General features: G+C 39.0%; 1 protein-coding gene across 3 annotated transcripts in view; it reads right to left on the reverse strand.

The window, feature by feature from the left end:
* EPSTI1 (epithelial stromal interaction 1) overlaps window positions 1-23,913 on the reverse strand; it is a 98,687-nt gene that overhangs the window by 17,695 nt on the left and 57,079 nt on the right. Inside the window, exons 8-9 of one of the 3 annotated variants that reach the window (XM_019447457.2) lie at window positions 19,625-19,657; window positions 17,090-17,173 (exon numbers count right to left, since the gene is read on the reverse strand). The exons of 1 other annotated variant lie outside the window; for it this stretch is intronic. In XM_019447457.2, coding sequence (XP_019303002.2) covers window positions 17,090-17,173; window positions 19,625-19,657 — 117 coding nt within the window. The remainder of the gene's footprint in view (window positions 1-17,089; window positions 17,174-19,624; window positions 19,658-23,913) is intronic. One more of the 3 variants, XM_019447459.2, reaches the window with a different exon arrangement.

Genomic DNA, 23,913 nt, shown 5'->3' on the forward strand with positions numbered 1-23,913 from the left:
TGGCTGCCAGAGTGGAGGGGTTTGGGGTTGGGCAAAATGGGTGAAGGCTCCCGGTTATGGAATGAACAAGTCATGGGAATAAAAAGTACAACATAAAAATACAGTCAATGATATATTTTTTAATTTTTTTAATGTTTATTTATTATTGAGAGACAGAGAGAGACAGAGCGTGAGCAGGGGAGGGGCAGAGAGAGAGAGGGAGACACAGAATCCGAAGCAGTCTCCGGGCTCCGAGCTGTCAGCACAGAGCCCGACGCGGGGCTTTAACTCACACGCCGCGAGATCATGACCTGAGCCGAAGTCGGACACTTAACCAACTGAGACACCCAGGCACCCCCAGTCAATGATATTTTAATAGTGATGTACTGGGACAGAGGGTGGCCACACTTGTAATGTATAACATATAACATTATAAACTTATCAATTTACTAAGTTGTGCACCTAAAACTAATGTAACATTGTGTGTCAAATACTCAAAAAAAAAAAAATTTTATGGGACAAATAAATAAAATAAATAGAAAAAAAGGTAGGTTCAGAGCACTTTTCTTGGGACTGTTCCGCGTAAATAGAAAAGATACACATATATCCATTTCAACTTTTATCTATAGATGTGTATCATATTTAAAACAATTTTATAAAAAGAAACATACACCAAAATGTTAACTGTGATTATTGCTGGGGAGAGAAGCGTGGAGTGCATGGGCAGGGCAGGAAGCTTTAACATCGTATATAATTTTTGCTTTCTGACTTTTAATCCATGTGCATATATTACTTTCTCATACCAACCAGAGAGGTTTATCTGTGTGGGAGACCATTTCCGGTTCTGTAGGTTTTCCTCTATTTAAAAATCCTAATGAGGGCCACCTGAGCAGTTCAGTCAGTTGAGTCCAACTTTGGCTCAGGTCATGATCTCGTGGTTTGTGGGTTCGAGCCCCACATCGGGCTCTGCACTCCTTGGCATTCTCTCTCTTCTCTCTCTCTCTCTGCCCTTCCTGCAGCTCTCTCCCTAAAAATAAATAAATGAACTTTAAAAAAAATCCTCATCAATTCATACAGTTTTTAATACATGAAGGTGAAAAAAAGCAAAAACACTACATTACGAAGCCAAGAACTGCCAGGCAGGAAGAAAGGGGGACGGGAAGAGAGTGACACGCATCGTCCTATGACAGAGCAAGGCCAGGGAGAGGAGAAAACCCAGAGCAGGCGGGAAACCAGGGCAGAGCTGATGAGGCATCACCATGCAAGAACATTGGTCCAGATGGCAGCGGGGAGGCTCTGGCGTCACCGCACTCAGGGTTATTATTCTATATCTAGCAAAGCGTATTTACTAGGAAGAGGCTGGTTCTCCTTTGGTACCACGAAGGATAATTTCGACTAATTCATTTGTTCTGCTGAATTGATAGCCACTGCAGATGCATCTGCATGCCTTATAAACACATCCTCGGTTCATTTACTGGCTTTTCATACAGAAGTGCAATATCTAGTTGGACAGATACAAATAAGTGGTTCTTGTTCCAAGGGCTGAGCTTTGGACGTTAAGGAAATCAAAATGCCTTAAGCAGGAGGAATGTGACACACGGCATCTGAGGCGCTGTCAAGTCCTGTCCCGCTCCACACCGATTTGCTAAGCAGCGAGCGTTTTCCAGACACCTGGATTCATGCTGAAAGTACAGATGCAAACAGACACAGCTCCACCCTGAAGGAAGCCAAAGTGCAGTGAGGGAGACAGACCCAGAAGCAACGATGAGACAGAGCCCAAAGAAATGTATTGCTGAACACCAGTTCAAGCAATAGGGCGTGGGGCTACAAAGGAAGGGATGCCGAGAAACAAGGAGTAAATGGTGCTGGGTGTGGCTCAACAATGCAAGCATGTCGTGAAGACTCCCAGAGGAAAGAGATCACGTCTCCCCACGCTTCCCACGTCTCCCTACGTTAACAGAGCTCCATCTTAAGAGGGCACTAAAGTAATAGGATAAATAAAATACCATTTTGGAGATGCTAACAGCAGAATCTGCTGTGAACATTGGCCAAAGTGGTGGGAGGAAATGCAGACAACACAGCCATCCATGCCTCTCCCTTTGCTCACGCTTCTGGGGAGTGTGTGTTGGGCGGGGGGGTTGCTCTTGCCAGAGGACGGGCTACGGGGCTGGGGAGCTCTAAGGATCAGTGCCGGGGCCAAGCTAACAGCAAGAAGTAGAGGGCTCACCACTTCCTGCCAGAGGTTGTAGAAATCACTTCTCTGTGGTCCATTGAACCAAAGGGTCAACCACACAACAGCCAGGTGTGTGAAAGTTGGGCACTGGAGAAACCTGATGAGGCCAGAAGGAAAGGGATACTCCAGAGGAAGGCTCTCGTGCAGTAACTGAAGACGAAGATAGGGTCATTTTGAAATCATGTCTGAATCCCAGTGAGGCGCGTTCCGACATGGTTCAGCTTGACCGCTTTATGTAAACATTGAAGTGCCATCGCCTGGCCAGGACAAACTTTTCCCAGGAGAGGATGTTCTCTCAACTCAAGAGGAAGAGGACAGTGGAAGCAGGAGAGGTGATGTCATGTTAAAGAACCCCTTCCTTTGAATGTTTTTTAATAGAAGAGAGAGAGCTCCAGGGGGAGGGGGCAGTTCAGAGAACTCCTGCTTTTGGGGCCCCCCACAGGAATACCTTTGCCCAGAAGGGCAAAGATGGCCTTCACTGGGGAACAAAGTGGAAACTACTTCAAGAAATTAAGAGGAGATAACCAAATCAGAGGAAGTAAATATTAATGGGTAAAGTAGGGGAGTCAAAAAATAGCAATAATGGGCATTCCCCTTTTACTAATTATTGTTAGTTCTAGCATTTTAATCTAAAGACATATGGACTTCCAGCTACTAATAATCATTGAATCACACAGCTCTCTCTCAGCCCAGAAATATTGCCTGTCAACTTTCTTCTTTTAAAAAAAATATTTCTCATAAAAGTTACTTATTCATTGTAGAAAGCATAGAAAGTACAGAAGCGATAAAGCCAGACATAATAATCACTCATAAAATCTCTCTACTGATAACATGTCAGTGTATTTCCTTCATCTCTTGATTTATACACACAGATTATAACTTCCTATCAGCACCCCAGGTCGCATTATCACGTGCTTATCACGTGCCAGGCATTAAGATAAACTTTCTACAATCTTTCTCTCCGCTGACCCTAGAAACAGTATCACGGGGCAAATAACTCTCGTACGTAATAAAGCTTAGGGGGATGAAATAATCTGCACAAAGTACAAGAAGAAGAGGCAGCCTTCAAAATTCACCCAGAGTCTGTTTTTAATAAAACTTATTTGTTTCATTTTTATATGGGTGATCACATTCCCATGTCATTAAAACACAGCAGTTGCAGGAGGGGAAGGAAAAAAAAAAAAAAGAGGTTAGAGCGGGAGAGAGCCAAAGCATAAGAGACTCTTAAAAACTGAGAACAAGCTGAGGGTTGATGGGGGGTGGGAGGGAGGCGACGGTGGGTGATGGGTATTGAGGAGGGCATCTTTTGGGATGAGCACTGGGTGTTGTATGGAAACCAATTTGACAATAAACTTCATATATTGAAAAAAAATTTTTTTTAATTTAAAAAAATTAAAAAAAAAAAACACAGCAGTTGCGCCATGGTATTCTGAACTTCAAAATCCTCTCTTACCTCTTGAACAAATGGTTTCAAACTTTCCAGTAATATCATTTTGAAAATAAACAACACTGTATGTACACCTTGTGTTCATCTCTGACCTCTGATTATTTCCACACAACAAACTTACACCTTTTATACCTCATACTTTCACATTTAGGAAACTGTAATTTGATATTGTCAAAGAGCCCTTCAGTTCACCTCTTATGCACAGCAGTACAAGGGAGTTTCAGATATTTTTAAACAGCTAATACCTTAAGCTCTCCTTGCCCCAGCACACACACAAATTATTATCCATATTCTGTAAAGCTTCTTGTTTAGTCTTGTGATTATTCTCATGGTTGAAATGTAGAAACAGTCTTTTCAAACCACCTCATTCCCCTGAAAATTTTATTGGAGTTGCACTAACCTCACAAATTAACTTGAACAGAACTATAGTTATGACAATATTGAATTTTACCACTCGGAACCATCACCCATCTCTATATTATTCAAACTGACACGATCATAGGAAAGTTCTGGGGTTTTTTCTTGGCTTATTCACTTTTTTTTTTTTGGAAGGGAGGGAATGGAGTAATTTCTTTACATAGTTGCCTTTTGATAAGGACTTTTTATTCTATTATATTTTCTAATTAATGTTTGCTGATATTTGAGAAAGTTGTTGATTCCTCTATTTTATAACCAATTCTTTTATTTCATTTGTTCTAATCATTTTTCAGTAGACTCTCTTAGGCTGTACAGGCAAATTGCTCTCACCCAAAAATAATAACTTATTTCCAATAATTAGAAAAGGTCCGTTTTGTATTTTTGCCTTATCAAGTTAGCTAAAACAATTCCCAAACTTTGTTCCACGCTATGTTAAGAGTTTTCAGCTTTAAAAAATTTTTTTTTTCCATCAAATAACTTTAACCCATGAAGCACTAGGTTAGAATTTCCAGAACAATACTGGTTGGTAGTAGGTGTTGCAGATATCCTGATACTGTTTAGTGCTCTAATATTTCACCATTGAATTAATGTTGGTTATTGGTTTGGAAAACTATATGTATGTTAACACAATCTTTTAAATATCTAGTTCATGATAATTTTTTTTGTTGTTAATTAGTAGTAAAGATTAAAATTTATCAATGCTTGTTTTTGTTGTTGTTGCTAAAATCCAATGGATTTTCTTTCATAACCTACCCTACTGGAGAGAAAAGATATAAAAAGTTATAACATATAGCTAGTCATCTTTATGTTCTTAGAATAAACCTTACTTTGCCTTAGTAAATTATCTAAGAGAAAAAAATATCATTAACTAAAGTTTTCTTTCAAATGTTAATTTCTACAAGTTTCCATGTTTGTGCTCCCTTTATCAGGCTGTGACATACAGAGATTCGAGTTCAATATTAATTCTACATTAATCTCTTTCCTTGCTCAAAAACCATTTGTAAAGCATAGGAAAAAAAAAACTGTTCCTTGAAAATTCCAATGAACTTGCCTGTAAAATTTTCCAAGTTTAGCTTGTTGAGGGAGAGTAATTCTCATAAAACTTTACAGATCACATGCATTTGCAATTGTCTGTATGTATTTTAACTCTGAGTCATTTTAGAGTTTTATATTTTCCTATAAAATCTTTCACTTAATCCACATATTCAAATTATTAGCATACCATTATCTCTAGTAATATAAGCTTAATCTTTTCCAAATGTACGGTCCTGGCTCCTCATTTCTAATGTTGCATATTTGCATTTTTACTCATCTCTTCTTGATTGGACTTGCCATAGATTTGTTCATTTTGCGACCTTATCAAAAAACAAACTGTTGGATTTTTATAACAGCTGTTTCTTGAGGTTGTTATTAATTTATGTTTCTTATCTTAATTACTTCCTTCAGTGTCGTTTATTGTTCTTGTTCTAAATTCTTAGATTGGGTGCTTAATTCATTTCTTTTTTAGTACTGATTGGATTTAAAAGCTATGATTTTTCCTTTCTGAGTACAACATCTCAAAATACAACTTTGCAAGCACGCCCCATAAAATGCTGTCATAATTTTTTGATATATTCTATAATAATTTTCTCTGCCACCCAATTATTTCAGTATTTTCTTACTTTTTGGCTTGTTTTTACTTTCCAAATGGCTACACAGAAGTCAATAAACATGCGAAATCGGTACGTGCAACTGGCCTATCAGAAGTTTAAGTTCCTGAATGGTAGGAAGGAGGCAGGATAACTTACACAGGGAAACAAGTGTGTAGGATAAACTGGACTGAGTTAGCTGTGCTTCTGAAAGAGCTCCAGGAGGGAATACTGAGGTGGTCATTAAGAGGATGAGTTGGAGAAGTGCAGTGAGAGCAGCTAGGAACGGGGCCCTTTCTCCTCCCACACTTGCACTACACAGGAGACAGCACGGACATGGCCCACTGGCTAACCAGTGAATAGAGGAGGGGTGTCTGGGCTCAGAGAAACGGGACGATGTCCCTGACGCCTACTGACTATAGGAGGAAAAGAGGCTACTCCTCCCAGAAGCCGAGCTCCCACATACCCCACTTGACAGCACGCCCAAAGAAAGAAGATAACCAAGAATCGTACATTTAAGAAGGAAAACCACAGGAGATAAAACTTAAAATGGAAAGGAAAAGAGTACAGTTAAAATAGTAAATCGAAAACTTTAATGTTGGTGTAATTACCCTCAATGAAGAGACTAGAAAGAATATGGCACTGTTAAAACATAACATGGTCATGAACAAATCAGCAATCTTGGTAAAGAAACAAATTCAATACATGTGCCAAATAAGCAGAATGGAAACTTATGAAATAAATTAGTGAGCTGGATGATCTAATCAAAGATTTCTCCCAGAACGCAATGAAAAAGGCCAAATGGACAGAAAGTATCAGGAAAACAATTAAGATATATAAAGAACAGATTTCCAAAATCCATTTGATACACATCCCAGAAATAAAGAACAGAGACGATAGAGTAGAATAAACATAAAAGAGACATTTCCCTAAAGTGAGATATATATTTTGAAATTAAATGGGTCAAAGGTCATACAAGATTAAAAATAAAAACACTGAGGTGGAGGGGCCAAGATAGCAGAACAGCATGGAAGTTTTTTTTGTGTGTCTCTCATCCCTGAAATACAGCCAGATCAACACTAAACCATCCTGCACACCTAGAAAACTGATTTGAGGATTAACACAACAATCCGCACAACCTGAACCACAGAACTCTGCAGGTACCAGCAGCATGGAGAGGTGAACCAGGGGAGACAGCCACAGAGGGCAGGGACCTGTTTTTGCTTGCAGAGAGAGGACAGAGAGAGGGGTGAGCATGGAAAGCACCCCCCTCACTGCCCCCCACCCCCCGCCCCTCATCCGAAAGCGGCTAGAGAGAAAAGAAAGAATACACAAGGCACTGGAAAAAAAAGGGAGAAAGGAGAAAGGAGAGAGTTTAAATCCCATTAAGACTCTATAAACAGGGAGTGCAGAGTCTGAAACTCCGCAGCTCGATACTGGTGGTGCTCTGGTGGGAATGGAAAATCTCCAGGAGCAGAGAGCCAGGTCCGAGGGGTCCTCAGGCCACATGGGCAGAGGCAGTTGCCCTGCTGGGAGGGTATCTGGTAGAGGCTATTCAGCAGCCCCACAGGCAAAGGTCCCAGTGAACCCCAGAGAACAGCCACATTACCTGGTGCTGGAACAAGGACATTAAGGGGGAAACCTGGCACCAGATGTGTGTTGAGATTTTCCATAACCCCCAAAACACCGCTGCTACATGATCGTGGAACTTTTTCTTGAGTGGGCTAGCACCCAGCCGCAGTCTCTGGACATCAGCAGCACGGTCTCCCAAATGTTCCTGGGGGTTGGCTGGTACTCGGCTATTGCTTAGTGAGACGCTCCCATAGAGGGACTGAGCAGGTCAAAGCCACAGTCCCTCAGAGGTGAGGGGTTGGGAAACTCAGCCGCAGCTGAGATAAAACTTAGGAGGGAAGTGCCGCCTGGCAGCCTAACAGATTGGTCACAGACAGTGTAGAAGCGGGGAGTGGATGGAAGCCAGAGACAAAAGAGCATGATTGCTGGTTGAGGAGAGCAAAGAGTTCTAATACTAGAGACTGGGTAGCTGGGTGAGGCCATTTTTCCCCCTCCCACACATGCGCATACACATCTTACAGGCACCACAACAATCCACCCCAGTAAGCTGAGCAGCAACATCTAGTGGAGAATGGAGCCATTACACTAAGCCCTGCCCAACTTGGCCAACCTTGCCCTTCAGGAACAACACAAGTCTCTCCACCTGCTTAGTTTATGGACTACAAAGTGCTTCATAGTTCGACTTCTAGGGGAAATTGATGTAATTTCAATTGTACTTCAGTTTGTTTGCTGGTCCGTCTATTCAATTTTTTTTTCTTTTCTTTTCTTATACTTGAATACAGAAAGAAAAAAAATTTATTTTTTATTCCCATTTCTAAAAATATTTTTCTTTAATTTTTTTCCACTAAATTTTTTCCTTTTTTGTAAATATTTCAAATTCTATTTTTATACTGCCACAATTTCATTTTATTCTATTACACTGTATTCATTTTTTCAAATTTTCAAACATTTTCCTTTTTTTTCCTTTTCTTATCTTTCCCTTTATTCTCTAATCTATCAAGCTCCTTTCAACAACCAGACCATAACACACCTAAGATCAAGCATCCTTTATTTGATTTATTTTGTGTTGTTTTAATTTTTTAATTTTAATTTTTTTTTACCTTATTAATTCCTTTTCTTCCTTCAAAATGACAAAGTGAAGGAATTCACCCCAAAAAAAGAATAGGAAGAAGCAATGACAGCCAAGGACTTAATCAACACAGATACAAGCAAGATGTCTGAACCAGAATTTAGAATCACAATAATAAGAATACTAGCTGGGGTTGAAAACAGATTAGAATCCCTTTCTGTAGAGATAAAAGAAGTAAAAGCTAATCAGGATGAAATAAAAAATGCTATAACTGAGCTGTAATCTCCATGGATGCTGCAGCAGCAAGGATGGATAAGGCAGAGCAGTGAATCAGTGATATAGAGGACAAACTCATGGAGAACAATAAAGCAGAAAAAAAGAGGGAGACTAAGGCAAAACAGCATGATTTAAGAATTAGAGAAATCAGTGACATTAAAAAGGAACAACATCGGAATCATAGGAGCCCCAGAAAATGAAGAGAGAGAAAAAGGGGTAGAAGGGTTATGAGGGAAAATCATAGAGGAAAACTTTCCTAACCTAGGGAAAGACACAGACATCAAAATCCAGGAAGCACAGAGGACTCCCATTAGATCCAACAAAAACCAAACATCAACAAAGCATATCACTTCCAAATTCACAAAATACTCAGTCAAGGAAAGAATCATGAGAGCAGCAAGGGAAAAACAGTCTTTAACCTACAAGGGAAGACAGATCGGGTTCAGAGCAGGCCTATCCACGGAAACCTGGCAGGCCAGAAAGGAGTGGCAGGATATATTCAATGTGCTGAATCAGAAACATATGCAGCCAAGAATTCTTTACCTAGCAAGGCTGTCATTCAAAATAGAGGGGGAGATTAAAAGTTTCCCAGACAAACAAAAATTAAAGGAGTTCGTAGCCACTAAACCAGCAACATAATGGCAATAAATTCATATCTTTCAGTACTCACTCTAAATGTCAATGGACTAAATGTTCCAATCAAAAGACACAGGGTAACAGAATGGATAAGGAAACAAGATCCATCTATGTGCTGTTTACAAGAGACCCACTTTAGACCTAAAGACACTTTCAGATTGAAAGTAAGGGGATGGAGAACCATCTATCATGCTAATGGTCACCAAAAGAAAGCCAGACTAGCCATACTTATATCAGACAATCTAGAATTTAAAATAAAGACTGTAAAAAGAGATAAAGAAGGGCATTATATCATAATTAAGGGGTCTATCCTCCAAGAAGACCTAACAATTGTAAACATTTATGCTCCAAATGTGAAAGCACCCAAATATATAATTAATCACAAACTTAAAGAAACTCATTGATAATAATACCATCATAGTAGGGGACTTCAACACCCCACTTACAACAATGGACAGATCATCTAAACAGAAAATCAACAAGGAAACAATGGCTTTGAATGACACACTGGGCCAGATGGACTTAACAGATATATTCAGAACTCTTCTTCCTAAAGCAGTGGAATACACATTCTTCTCCAGTGCCCTTGGAACATTCTCCAGAATATATCACATACTGGGACACAAAGCAGCCCTCAACAAGTACAAAAAGATTGAGATCATACCATGCATATTTTCAGACCACAATGCTATGAAACTCAAAACCAACCACAAGAAAAAGTGTAGAAAAGTAACAAATACTTAGCAACTAAAGACCAACCTACTAAGAAATGAATGGTCTAACCAAGAAGTTAAAGAAGAAATTAAAAAGTACATAGACCCAATTAAAATGATAACACCACAGCCCAAAACCTCTGGGACACAGCAAAGGCAGTTATAAGAGGGAAGTTTACAGCAATCCAGGCCTTCCTACAGAAGGAAGAAAGGTCATAGATACACAACTAACCTTACACCTTAAAAAGCTGGAAAAAGAATAGCAAATAAAACCCCAAACCAGCAGAAGACAGGAAATAATAAAGATTAGAGCAGAAATCAATGCTACCAAAACCAAAAAAAAAAAAAAAAAAAAAAAAAATGATAGAACATATCAATGAAACCAGGAGCTGGTTCTTTCAAAGAATTAACAAAATTGATAAACCCCTAGCCAGTATGATCAGAAAGAAAAAGGAAAGGACCCTAATAAATAAAAAGCAAGATTTAAAGAGGAGAGATCACAGCCAACACAGCAGAAATACAAACAATAACAAGAGAATATTATGAGCAATTATACGCCAATAAAATGGACAATCTGGAAGAAATGGACAAATTCCTAGAAACATATACCCTACCAAAACTGAAACAGGAAGAAATAGAAAATTTGAACAGACCCATAACCAGTAAGGAAATCAAATTAGTAATCAAAAATCTGCCAAAAAACAAGAGTCCAGGGCCAGATGGCTTTCCAGGGGAATTCTACCAAACATTTAAAGAAGAGTTAACACCTATTCCCTTGAAGCTGTTCCAAAAAATAGAAATGGAAGGAAAACTTCCAAACTCTTTCTATGAAGCCAGCATTACCTTGATTCCAAAACCAGACAAAGACCTCACTAAAAAGGAGAACTATAGACTAATTTTCCTGATGAACATGGATGCAAAAACCCTCAACAAGATACTAGCCAACTGCATTCAACAATACATTAAAAAAATTATTCACCACGACCAAGTGGAATTTATACCTGGGATGCAGGGCTGGTTCAATATCCACAAAACAATTACTGTGATTCATCACATCAATAAAAGAAAGGACAGTGCTCGCTTCGGCAGCACATATACTAAAATAAAAGAAAGGACAAGAACCACATGATCCTCTCAATAGATGCAGAGAAAGCATTTGACAAAATACAGCATCCTTTCTTGATACAAATCCTCAAGAAAGTAGGGATAGAAGGATCATACCTTGAGATCATAAAAGCCAAATATGGAAGACCCACTGCTAATACCATCCTCAATGGGGAAAAACTAAGAGCTTAAGGTCTCAGTTCCATAAGGTCAGGAACAAGACAGGGATGCCCACTCTCACCACTGTTATTCAACATAGTACTGGAAGCCTTAGCCTCAGCAATCAGACAACACAAAGAAATAAAAGGCATCCAAATCGGCCAGGAGGAGGTCAAACTTTCACTCTTCGCAGATGACATGATACTCAATATGAAAAACCCAAAAGATGTCACCAAAAAACTGCTAGAACTGATCCATGAACTCAGCAAAGTTTCAGGATATAAAATCAATGCACAAATCTGTTGCATTCCTATACACCATTAATGCAGCAACAGAAAGAGAAACCAAGGAATTGATCCCATTTACAAATGCACCAAAACCCACAAAATATCTAGGAATAAATCTAACCAAAGAGGTGAAAAATCTACACACTAAAAACTATAGAAAGCTTACGAAAGAAATTGAAGAAGACACACACACACACACACACACACAAAAGGAAAAATATTCCATGCTCCTGGATAGGAAGAACAAATATTGTTAAAATGTCAATACTACCCAAAGCAATCTACATATTCAATGTAATCCCTATCAAAATAACACCAGCATTCTTCACAGAGCTAGTATAAACAATCCTAAAATTTGTGTGGAACCAGAAAAGACCCTGAATAGCCAAAGAAGTGTTGAAAAAGAAAACCAAAGCTGGAGGTGTCACAATCCCAGACTTCATACTGTATTACAAAGCTGTAATCATCAAGACAGTACTGTACTGGCACAAAAACAGACACTCAGATCAATGGAACAGAATAGAGAACCCAGAAATGGACCCACAAACGTATGGCCAACTCATCTTTGACAAAGCAGGAAAGAATATCCAATGGAATAAAGACAGTCTCTTCAGCAAGTGGTGCTGGGAAAACTGAACAGCGACATAGAAGAATGAACCTGGGCCACTTTCTTACACCATACACAAAAATAAACTCAAAATGGATGAAAGACCTAAATGTAAGATAGGAATCCATCAAAATCCTCGAGGAGAAACCAGGCAAAAACCTCTTTGACCCTGGCTGCAGCAACTTCTTATTCAATATGTCTCCAGAGGCAAGGGGAACCAAAACAAAAATGAACTACTGGGACCTCATCAAAATAAAAAGCTTCCACAAAGCCAAGGAAGCAATCAGCAAAACTAAAAGGCAACTTACAGAATGGGAGAAGATATTTGCAAAGGACATATCAGATAAAGGGTTAGTATCCAAAATCTATAGAGAAGTTATGAAACTCAACACCCGAAAAACAAACAATCCAGGGAAGAAATGGGCAAAAGACATGAATAGACACTTCTCCAAAGAAGACATCCAGATGGCCAACCGACACATGAAAAAATGCTCAACATCACTCATCATCAGGGAAATACAAATCAAAACCACAATGAGATACCACCTCACACCTGTCAGAATGGCTAACATTAACAAGTCAGGCAACAACAGATGTTGGGGAGGATGCGGAAATAGAGGATCTCTTTTGCACTGCTGGTGGCAATGCAAGCTGGTGCAGCCACTCTGGAAAACAGTATGGAGTTTCCTCAAAAAATTAAAAATAGAACCACCCTATGACCCAGCAATTGCACTACAAGGTATTTATCCAAGGGATACAGGTATGCTGTTTCGAAGGGGCACATACACCCCAATGTTTATAGCAGAAATATCTACAATGGCCAAGGTATGGAAAGAGCCCAAATATCCATCAATGTATGAATGGATAAAGAAGATGTGGTATGTGTGTGTGTGTGTGTGTGTGTGTGTGTGTGTGTGTGTGGAGTATTACTTGGCAATCAAAAAGAATGAAATCTTGCCATTTGCAACTACGTGGATGGAACTAGAAGGTATTATGCTAAGAGAAATTAGTCAGAAAAGGACAAATATCATATGACTTCACTCATATGAGGACTTTAAGATACAAAACAGATGAACATAAGGGAAGGGAAGCAAAAATAATATAAAAACAGGGAGGAAGACAAAAGATAAGAGACTCTTAAATATAGAGAACAAACAGAGGGTTGCTGGAGGGGTTGTGTGTGGGGGGGAGTGGGCTAAATGGGTAATGGGCTTAAGGAATCTACTCCTGAAATCATTGTTGCACCATGTGCTAACTTGGATGTAAATTATAAAAAATAAATAAATTATAGAAAGTAAAAAATAAAATAATAAAAACACTGAAATTTCTTACTACTGGGGAAGGGAGCCAGGGGAAAGGAAGGAGGAGAGGAAAGAAAAGAGGAAAGGTAAATAAATGGAACAGAGAAAATTCAAAGAGTCAAAAAAAAAAAATAAAGAACAGAAAACAAGAAAATATAGCTACAAAGTAAATTATGTACCAAGAATATGTGCAAAAGCACTAGTAATCACAATAAATGAGAATATACTAAATTAAAAGAGACTATGATACTGGGTAAAAAGAAAATCGGCCACTTTTTATCACTAGAAATATAATTTAAACCAAATGACACAGAGAGGTTCAAATTAAGTGATAGAAAAAGGTATCGCCAAATTCTAACAAAAAAGCTAGCAGAGAAAATATTAGAATCAGACAAAATAAAAAGACAAAAAAAGAAATAAAGCTGAAAATCACCGAATAGGAAGACTAGTCCATTTCATATTGATAAAAATCTGAACTAAGTGACAGGTTTCCTGTAAGTCTCATTGGTTGGAACTATTTCCTATGTCCATAGCTGAACCAATCACATTGAGGAGAATGGAACTCCCAGGAGCAGTTAGACCCTTTTGGATTGGATCCCTGGACCCGGGAAGTGCCTGCCTTCTCTGAAACATGGCCCATGCCAAGTAAAATGTATACTGAGGAAAAAAAAATCAGTGTTTTAAGAGAAAGGCAGGCAATCGATAGCATTCAATACATCACCCTGAAGTTATCACAACACACAATTTATCCCTTCACAGCATTAATTACTACAAAGTGATTGATCACTATAAATTTAAAAATATAGTGTTTTATTTCTCTGTCTCCTTTTAATTGTCTATCTCCTCCATTAAAAAGTAAACTTTGGGAGGTTAGGGTTCTGGTCTATCCTGCTCTAGCATCTTACAAAAGACTCCAAATATAATAGGAGCTCAATACATGTTTGTTGATTGGCTGGCTGGCTGGCTGGCTGAATACTGGGATAGATTACTCTGAGGTAGATCCACCAGAGTAATAGAGTGAAAAAAAAAGCCAGAAAAGGAAAGTTTTAAAGTGGTATTAAATACTGTTACAGAGTTAGAGAGAGAGACAGGGATTGCAAAAGACCACTGAATTGAATGGTCAGAAGGGATTTACCTTTGGAGAGCAGTTTCAGTATGATCATTGCTAAATATAAACCAGAACATAAGGAACAAAGGGCAAAATGGCTAATAAATATGTGATTACAGGAAGATTACCTTTGTCTTTGTCTTTTTTTTCTGGTAGAAGCAGAAAAGATAGTATCTCTGAGGATAGCAGAATCAAGGAAGGGGTTATTTTAGAAAGGCAAGAGTAAGTGTAACTGTTCACATACACACACACACACACAAAGTAGTGAAAAGAGAAGAACATATTGAGTGTATAGGGGGAAAGGGGAATTATAAAAAAATTTCTAGAAGAAACTGAATCAAATGTAAAATATTGAAAGGGTAACCTTAAGGAAGAACCTACTGTTCCCAGAGTAATGAAAGAATATGAAAGAGACACAGAATAAAATAAATGTGCTATCATCTCAACCTAACCTAGGTTATTTGCTGATGACTCACTTCATAGCGGGAATTCACTAAATATTTGTTGAATGAATGAAAAGAACAAACACATGAATAGATGTTATGTTATACATGTTTTTTTTCCTGTATCTTCTTACCATAAACATGATCCTTATTTTTTAAGCTAAATCATTGAAGTGATACGGAATGAGACTCTACCAATCAAGAAATGCCCTTCTGTGGACATGTAAATAATAGAGTGGAAAAAAGAAGAGAAATAAAAATAAGGTAAATACCCTTATGTATTCTACTGATACTGAAAACTCTAATGATGGAATTATGTGTATGTCAAAGTTATTCATTTTACTGAAAGCTACAGTAAGTAAAGGGAAATAATTTATGCAAAAGAAACATACGCTCAGTCAATAACCAGAAAATATGTATGTATCAATATTTGTCTAACTCTAGAAGAAAAACAAGATTAAGAAATAAAAAGCTTAATTCTCACTGTTTAAAATAACTGCTCAACCTGAAAATTAAATCCCAGATCTGATTTTCTAATCTGTTGAGCATTCTCTTTGTGAAATGTTCTACTTTTAATGGTTTTCACGTTCCAAATATGCCCCCAAACTTTATAAAGTACTATTTAAAATTCACTAGAAGTTATTTTTATATAAATCATATCCTACGCTGACTTCACAACATTCTCGTCAGTATCTAAACACCTCAGGACTTGATATTGACTTCGAAGGTCACAGAAACAGACTAACATTTACATATCACTTGACAGACATTATTGAAAATACACCACGAGTATATACCAGACTTAGCTTCTATGTGCTAATTACTGCTGACTGTTACTATAATATTATTTAATTGTGCTTTCATTATGAGGTCTTTGTCAAAACAAAGATATTAAAAAAACACCAAGGAATAAAAATGTTTTCTGGTTTCTTCCTTTTTTACATAGTAACTTAATAACTAAATACACAACTTACATTATTTCCTTCAATGATTTAATTATTACCTCCTATGCACAAAGCAGTTGAGTGACACAGTCATTTAGACTGCATGCTGGCAGAAACAACAAACAAGGAAGGGGTGGACCACTGTTGGAAGGAGGGTAGCACTTAGAAGGGTCAAATTATAGCAGTGACGATACATACAGCCTATTTCATAAAACGATTTTACACACAATTGCTATAATAAATTATGTTGTGCAGCAAAGGCATAAGGAAAATAATTTGAACTGAATCAAGGAAATCAAATGGGAGTTAGAAGTCAAGTTAATTGTACAAATGAAGAAATGGCTTTGAGAGAGATTCTGGACGAAAGGACAGGATTTATTAGCCACCAATATGGCAAGTTGGAAAATAATGATGGGGAAGGTAATGGTGTCCAACTAGCTGAATAGTCTATTTTGCTTCTTTAAAGGATCTGGAATGAGGTGGTGCCTTGGAGCTAACCACTGATCATCATCTGATCCCTTGCTGAGGAGCCGCTGGCCCCATCTGAGCAGATGTAGGAAAGGCAGGTATGACCATCAAGTCACAACATTGAATGTTTTCAGTCAACATACCAGAAGTTTTAGATTCTAACGAGAATTACCCTTTAAGTGCTCTTCTTCCGAAGCTCTGCCTTCATTTCCCTGATTTCTGTTGCTCAAAATAATTTGGAATACCTCACAAATTCGTATATATGTGTGGAGTATCTTTTGTTGTATAACAGGTGTATTTTTAGGTGAACATTTAAGCCAGTTTCATAACTTTGTATGGATATCTATTATTCATTATTCTCTGGACATGATTTGTAATTTCATACATCTTTGGTTTGAAAAAATGGCAGTGACAGTGATCACATTTTGCAAATCAGAACTTCTCTGCAAACTGCTGGCCTCCCTCCAGCACACATACTAGATGGCAAACCCCATGAGGCTAAGTGTCATGAGAGTTTTGACCCAAAGTTTTGACCACACCCCACCATACTCTTAAAACACACCAAAATCTCACCTTTTATATTTAATGGGTTTTTTCACAATTTTCATATATATAAGTATTTCTGTTCAGAAAACCTTAAAAATTATCTAGTACTACAATCAAACAATTAGCAGTGAGCAATAAGGTCTTGTGACTACCTTCTGACGTTGTTCCTCCTTCATCTTTTGCAATTTCTTATTTTCTTCTTCCTTTAGAGAATCCTTGTAAGCCCAGCTTCTGGCCTGTGAATGTATAGAAAAAAAAAATCATAGGAAAAACATCGCCACCACAATTTACTAGTCTCCCTACCATGGGACTGGTTCTAATAACTCAACCTCTGTACTAAGCATACACTAAGCTCTCCATACACACTTGCTTACTGAGTGATTTATGCATATCGTCTGAAGATGTCCCTGGGGATATATAAAAAGAAGGCTAGTATAAGCATAATCATCCAGCACATTTTAAAGGATGATCTAAATGTTTGTTTAATTAAGCCTAAAAAAAATGTCCCCTCAGAGATAATCAACATGGTTTATTCTTCTAGTGATAAGGATTGAAACAGAGGAAAGTTAAATATGTTTTTCAAGGATATTCCAACTAACTGGCAACAATTCTAACTAGACTCTGGTAAGGAGAGAGCACAGAGATCCAACTGGACTCAGAATAAGCTAACCAAGGAAGAGGAGACTTTACATCACTTACGGCAGTGTCAATGCATTAAACTGCCAGGCATTTTATTTCTATTATTTTATTTAACCTTTAAATTCTATGAAGTAGATATTATCCTCATGTTGTGAATAAGGAAATGGACTTGGATACGTGAAACAACTTGACAAGATCATGAGGCGAAGATGGATCTAAAACTCCTGTTTACCTGACGCTGAAGCCCCAAATCCACTGTTCTCATCCTTGCCTGGAATGTCCTTCCTTCAGCCCTTCGTACTGCTTTGCTGCTCAGCTAAAATGCTGCTGCATCCAACATATAGAGAACTCAAACAATGCCTCACACATGTAGATTCTGGAAGGTGGGCCTTGCCCAGCAAAGCTATATTCTTCTGTATGTGTGTGTGTGTGTGTGTGTGTGTGTGTGTGTATAATATATATATAATATATATATAATATATATATAATATATATATAATATATATATAATATATATATAATATATATATAATATATATATAATATATATATAATATATATATATATATTCCAAGTAGCTGATCATTTAATATCAGAGAAAAGCAATAGAGACAGTGACTTTAGAAGCACTGACATGCCTACTGCTCATTAATGGTACCCTATTAAATAGCTTGTCAACTGGTGACTGATACCATAGAATTCCAGAGATGCATTTCTTTCCAAGTCTGTGCCTCCCTAAGCAGTACCTGAAGCTTATTTTTATTTCTGAGAAGAAAAACAAAGGCTGTTCAGGAACACAGGAGTCATTACTTCTGGCTGAATTAGAGTCTCAAGGGGCGGCCTTAGGAGGACCAACACATGCAGTAAGGTGTCCTTCAGCCCCACTGACCCACCATGGCGCGGTTTCACACACTGGCAAAGTGACCATGCATTCTGGAATTTATGAGATTCCAAGTCGTTTGTCTGTTCATTTGTCATATGCTTTCTCTGCTCACAGTGATTTGTAGCCCACCCTCTGCGGGCAGCCTGATAAGCTAATACGTAGGAAATTCCACTGTTGTCATAAAACTACCAGCAGGCATCATGGCAGCAGACGACATATTTCAGGCCTAGTTCTTCACACTAATAATCCATAAAGCTTATGAAGGCTGGTTCCCGCCTTTTTCCTTACTATAATTTTTCTCAAGCACTTCTTAATTCATTCCCCCATTTATGTCACTGTAAAAACCCATATTATATTCCATCAAATAATAGGCACTTGCCAGAAAGAGGGGAGGCTTTCGGAATGGGATCATCTACAGCACTACCAACTGGAATGTTGGAACTCCAGCTGTGTTCAGAAAGTCCTCACACATTCAAACCCTGCTTCATGGGACAGACAAACATATCCTTGGATTTTCTCTTATCTAAGTCCTAAACACAGGAAGACTGTGATAAGACACTCAAAGTGGAGAGTGGTTCTCCAGTGATCTCTTCGCTTTACACTAGAGAAAGCTAGTCTTTGCCACAAATACTCCACATACGACCTCAAAGAGGAAAATGGAGCAGGGGACACAACTTCTGCTCAAGAGATTAAAAGCAGTAGTAAAATACTTGGTGAAAGCAGATGTGATGGCTTAAGTGAGAACCTAAATTCTATTTGCATACCTTCCTTTTAAAGTTCACCACTTATGGACCCCTGAGTGGCTCAGTCAGTTGAGCATCTGATTTCCGCTCAGGTCATGATCTTACAGTTCGCGGGTTCGAGCCCTGTGTCAGGCTCTGTGCTGACAGCTCGGAGCCTGGAGCCTGCTTCGGATTCTGTCTCCCTCTTTCTCTGACCCTCCCCTGCTCGCACTCTGTCTCTCAAAAATGAATAAATGAAATGAATGAAAAAATTCAAAACAAAAAATTTAACCACTTAATTGGTCTTTTATCAGAATATGGGTGCTAGTTTTTGACTCAGAAGAAAAAAAGGAGGGATTAGACACAAAATGTCATTTAAAAGGGCAGTCACATGGCACATCAACTATGAAGAGTTCAAAGTTACTTGCTTTCTTAAGGCTTACCGAGGTAGGATTCCCAGGCAGGACAGGAAGTTTCTGTTCAAACATAACAGGGGGGAAAAAAACCTTTGATCACTATTTTTCTCAGTTCTAAATCCCAGAAATTTCTGTCATTGTGATCACGTACACGAAGTATTACTGTATTGAAAACATTGTATTCACTATCACTAAGTATTAGTATAATACTAATACTAAATTTTTGTTATTCAATTAAAATACACGTTTTTACTTGCTTTACCCCAAAAGCTATGCTTATAATACGTCCAGTCAACAAGTAACATTTAAGCCTCTATGTGCAGGCACTGTCATAAGACATGATCTCTCAGACAGCAAGTCACTAATAGCCTAGTGTGGAAGGCTGATAGGAGGACTGAGGATTGAAACACAGCGTGATGGGTATTATGACAGAAGAAGCTAAAAAGGACATTTAATTAAACTGGATCAAGAACACCTCCTCAAAGTGGGTGACACTGAGTTGTGTTTTAAAGAGTGAATAGGAAACAGACTCAGCAGGGGGAGGGGCAGTGTGCGAACAAAGGAAAAATAGCATTGCAGTAGTTTGTTAAGGGTTGCCGTGAAGTACCACAGTCCAGGAGGCTTAAAAAACAGAAATTTATCGTCTCGCAGTTCTAGAGGCTTGGAGTCCAAAATCAAGGTATCTGTGCTGTTGGTTCCTCCTGAGGGCTGTGAAGAAAGGGTCTAGCCTCTCTCCTTGGCATGTAGATGGCCACCTTCTCCCTGTGTCTTCACATCATCTTCCCTCTATGCATGTCCATCCCAAATTTCCCCTTTTTATAAAGACATCTTTCCTGTTGGATTACAGCCCCTTCTAATGACCTCATTAGAGGTTGATTACCTCTAATAAAGACCCAATCTCCTAGAAAGGTCACATTCTGAGGTAGTGAGGGTTAGGACTTCGACATATGAATTCTGAGATGGCCTGGGAGATCACAGATCAATCCCTGACAAACATTAAGTCCCCACTTCAAGACAGTGGAGTAAAAATGTTTCTGCACCATCCTTCTCTCGAAAATTATGCTAAATTTAGGGCACCTGGGTGGCTCAGTAGGTTAAACGTCTGACTTCAGCTCAGGTCATCATGATCTCACAGTTCCTGAGTTCAAGCCCTGCGTCGGGCTCTGTGCTGACAGCTTAGAGCCTGGAACCTACTTCAGATTCTGTTTCTCCCTCTCTCTGCCCCCCTTCTCAAAAATAAACATTAAAATTTTTTTTTTTAATTATGCTAAACAGAAGAGAAAATGAAACAAGCTCTACATTCAGAAACCAAGAGACATCTGTATTCTCAGACAAAAATCTATGAAGACAAAGTAGATGAAGAAATGGTAAGTGACTAAGAGGAAAAGAGAAAAACAGGAGGTGTTCTGGTAGGGATGTAGGATACCCACAAGAAGCCAATATTCTCCACAGAACAACATGAGGGCCCAAGACATGCATGGAACAGCTATCAAGGATGACAGATGGATGATAGGAAAGTACCTACGCCAGCTCCCACCCTGAGAATTCAGGCGCTAATTCTCCCAACCCAGACAGTAAATCAGAAGTGTATTCTCTGGATAAACTAAATCGGACACACCTAGCACAGAAGGTCACAGTGGTTACACCCAGGTTGAGAATGAAAGGCCTGTATAAAATGCTGCATACTAAGTGGTGAGCCTCTGGGCCCCCTTCTCTGAAGTCGTCTTCTGCTCCCCGCACGGTTCCTTCCGAGAGCTAGAAGGGGATATTGCATCCATGAAACAAAAACAGGTTGCTATTTTTTACAAATTCTTTTTACAGAGAAAAAAGAAGTTCTGAAAATAAAAAGATCTTCCCTCCCCTCACAAAAATGTGACCAGTAAAATATTTAGGAGATACTCAAGAAAATGTGTGAGAAAACAGAAAAAAATATACATGTATGTACACACACACAAACACACACACACACACACACACACACACACACACACACACACACACACGTCTCTACCCCAGTTCCTGGAACATAGCTCCTCAAACTTTTGTGATTTCCTAGGCCGTCAGGGCAGTAGGAGCATCTTTTGTTCGAATGAGGCTCACTGGGTGCGCTCCTGAATGGGAACTGGTCACCAGAAAGACTAAGCCACAATTAGAAGCTTGGAATTTCCAGACCCAACCATCCCCTCCAATCCTCCAGAGAGGGGAAAGGGGATGGATATGGAGTTAATAATTGATCTTGCCTGTGTGAAGAAGCCTTCACAAAATCCCAAAAGTACTTGAGGGTGGGGAATTTCCAGTTAAGTGAATACATTCACACTGCGAGGGTCACCATATCCCAACTCACAGGGACAGAAGCACCTGCATTCAGGACACTCCCAGACCTTGCTCTAGGTATCTCTTCATCTTGCTGTTCATTTGTATCCTTTATCATATCCTCTAGTAAACTGGTAAATGTAAAAGTTTCCCCAAGTTCTGTGAGTCACTCTAGCAAATTAATGGAACCCAGGAGGGGGTCATGGGAACCCCCAATTTGTAGCCATATTAGACAGAAGTTGTGGGTAACCTGGGGACCTACTACTTGTAATTTGGCATCTTAAGGGGAGAGCAGGGTTGCGGGTCCCTTTACCTTGGGAACCTCCAGATAGACAGTGTCAGAACTGAATTAAATTGTAGGATCCCCAGCTGGCGTCGCAGAATTACTCAGGGTAAAGCAAGTCCCCCCACATCTGTTGTCAGAAGTGTGCATGTGGTAGTCATGTGAGAGGAAAGGAGACACTCAGTGGGGAAAGGACTGGGTTTTTTTTTTTTTCTAACCCAATATGCCAAGAAGTAGAAAAAAATGTCAGAGATAAATTAAAGGAGAAAAAAAATTTTTTTTCACAAAAATGAAGATAAATCCAGGAGGCCTAGGATTTCAGTAAGAATTCCTTAGAGAAAATGAAGAGAAATAAATCAAAGAAATAACACAAGAAAATCACCTAGAACTAGAAATGAGTTTCCAGACTGAAAATGAATATTAATGACCCTCATACTAAGGCACGTCATTATGAAATTACAGAATACCAGAAAAAAGAAGAAGATACTAAAATATTTCCAGGGGAAGCAAGGAAAAGCCCTTATATATAAGGACTGAAATTCAGAGGGCCTTGGATTTCTCAAGAACAAATACGCGAAAGTAGAATAGAAAGGCCTTCAAAATTCTGAAGGAAAATGATTCCCAATTTGGATTACTTACCAGCAAATTACAAGCTAAGTGTGTGGGCTGAATAAAGATACCTTCAGATATGCAATGACCTGACCATACATCTTCTCCTGGGAAGCTACTAAATAATATGCTCCATCAAAACAAGGAAATAAAACAAGAAAATAGAAGACAGAAGGCCTAGAAATCAGGGGACCCAACATAGGAAAGCAGTAAGAACAATTCCCAAGATGACTTTAAAACAATGATTCTCATCCTAGGCTGCACATTAGAATTACCGGGGGAGCTTTAAAAGCCCTGAAGCCCAGGCCACAATACAGCAGGATCTCTGGGGGTACGACCCAGGCATCAGTGAATTTTAAAGTCCCCCAGATGATTCCGATGTGTAGAGGAGGTTGAGAACCATTCTGTGAAAGCAAAGTCCCAGAACAACCGCTGTGTGGGAGGCCAAATGAACCACCAGCCAGGTTAAGGCAGAAGAGGGATGTTTCCAGAAGGGAAAGAAATCCGAAACTGACAAGTTACCTGACAGACACAAGACGGAAAACTGTATGGAAATCTGCATCAGAGACACTTTGTGGAACGGTCACAAAATCTGAAGGAAGCCAGTCAAACGTTCAGAGGAAACCAAGCAAATGTTAAAGCAAAAATTTTAAGAAGTCGTAACAGAAAGAAACGGTGAAGTATACTAACTGGCTTGGCAGTGAGAAAAAAATTCATGTAGTCATGACAGTAAGAGAAAGCCTGAAATACTGAATAATTAGGGGAATGGAGGGGAAGGCATACATTAACAAGACCTGAACTTGGTTAGCCAAGCAACAGCAATACATACATTGAAAGGCACGTGGATCCACATAACAAAGAAACCGCTTAGGCGAGTGTGGTGGGAGGAATAATGGCCCCCCCAAAGATGCCCACTTCCCAATCCCTGGAAGCTGGGAACGTCACCTTATCTAGCAAAGGTGACTTTGCAGAAATTGAGGATTCTGAGATGGAAAAGGACCCCGGATGATCCGGGTGGAATCACAAGGGTCCTTGTAAGAGGAAGGCAAGAAAGCCAAAGAGCAGGAAGAAGGCGGCACGAGGAGGAGGGCAGAGGTTGGTTGGACGCAGC

The sequence above is a fragment of the Panthera pardus genome, unplaced genomic scaffold (genome assembly GCF_024362965.1).
Source record: "Panthera pardus isolate Hobbes unplaced genomic scaffold, ASM2436296v1 HiC_scaffold_1, whole genome shotgun sequence".
NCBI lineage: Eukaryota > Metazoa > Chordata > Mammalia > Carnivora > Felidae > Panthera > Panthera pardus.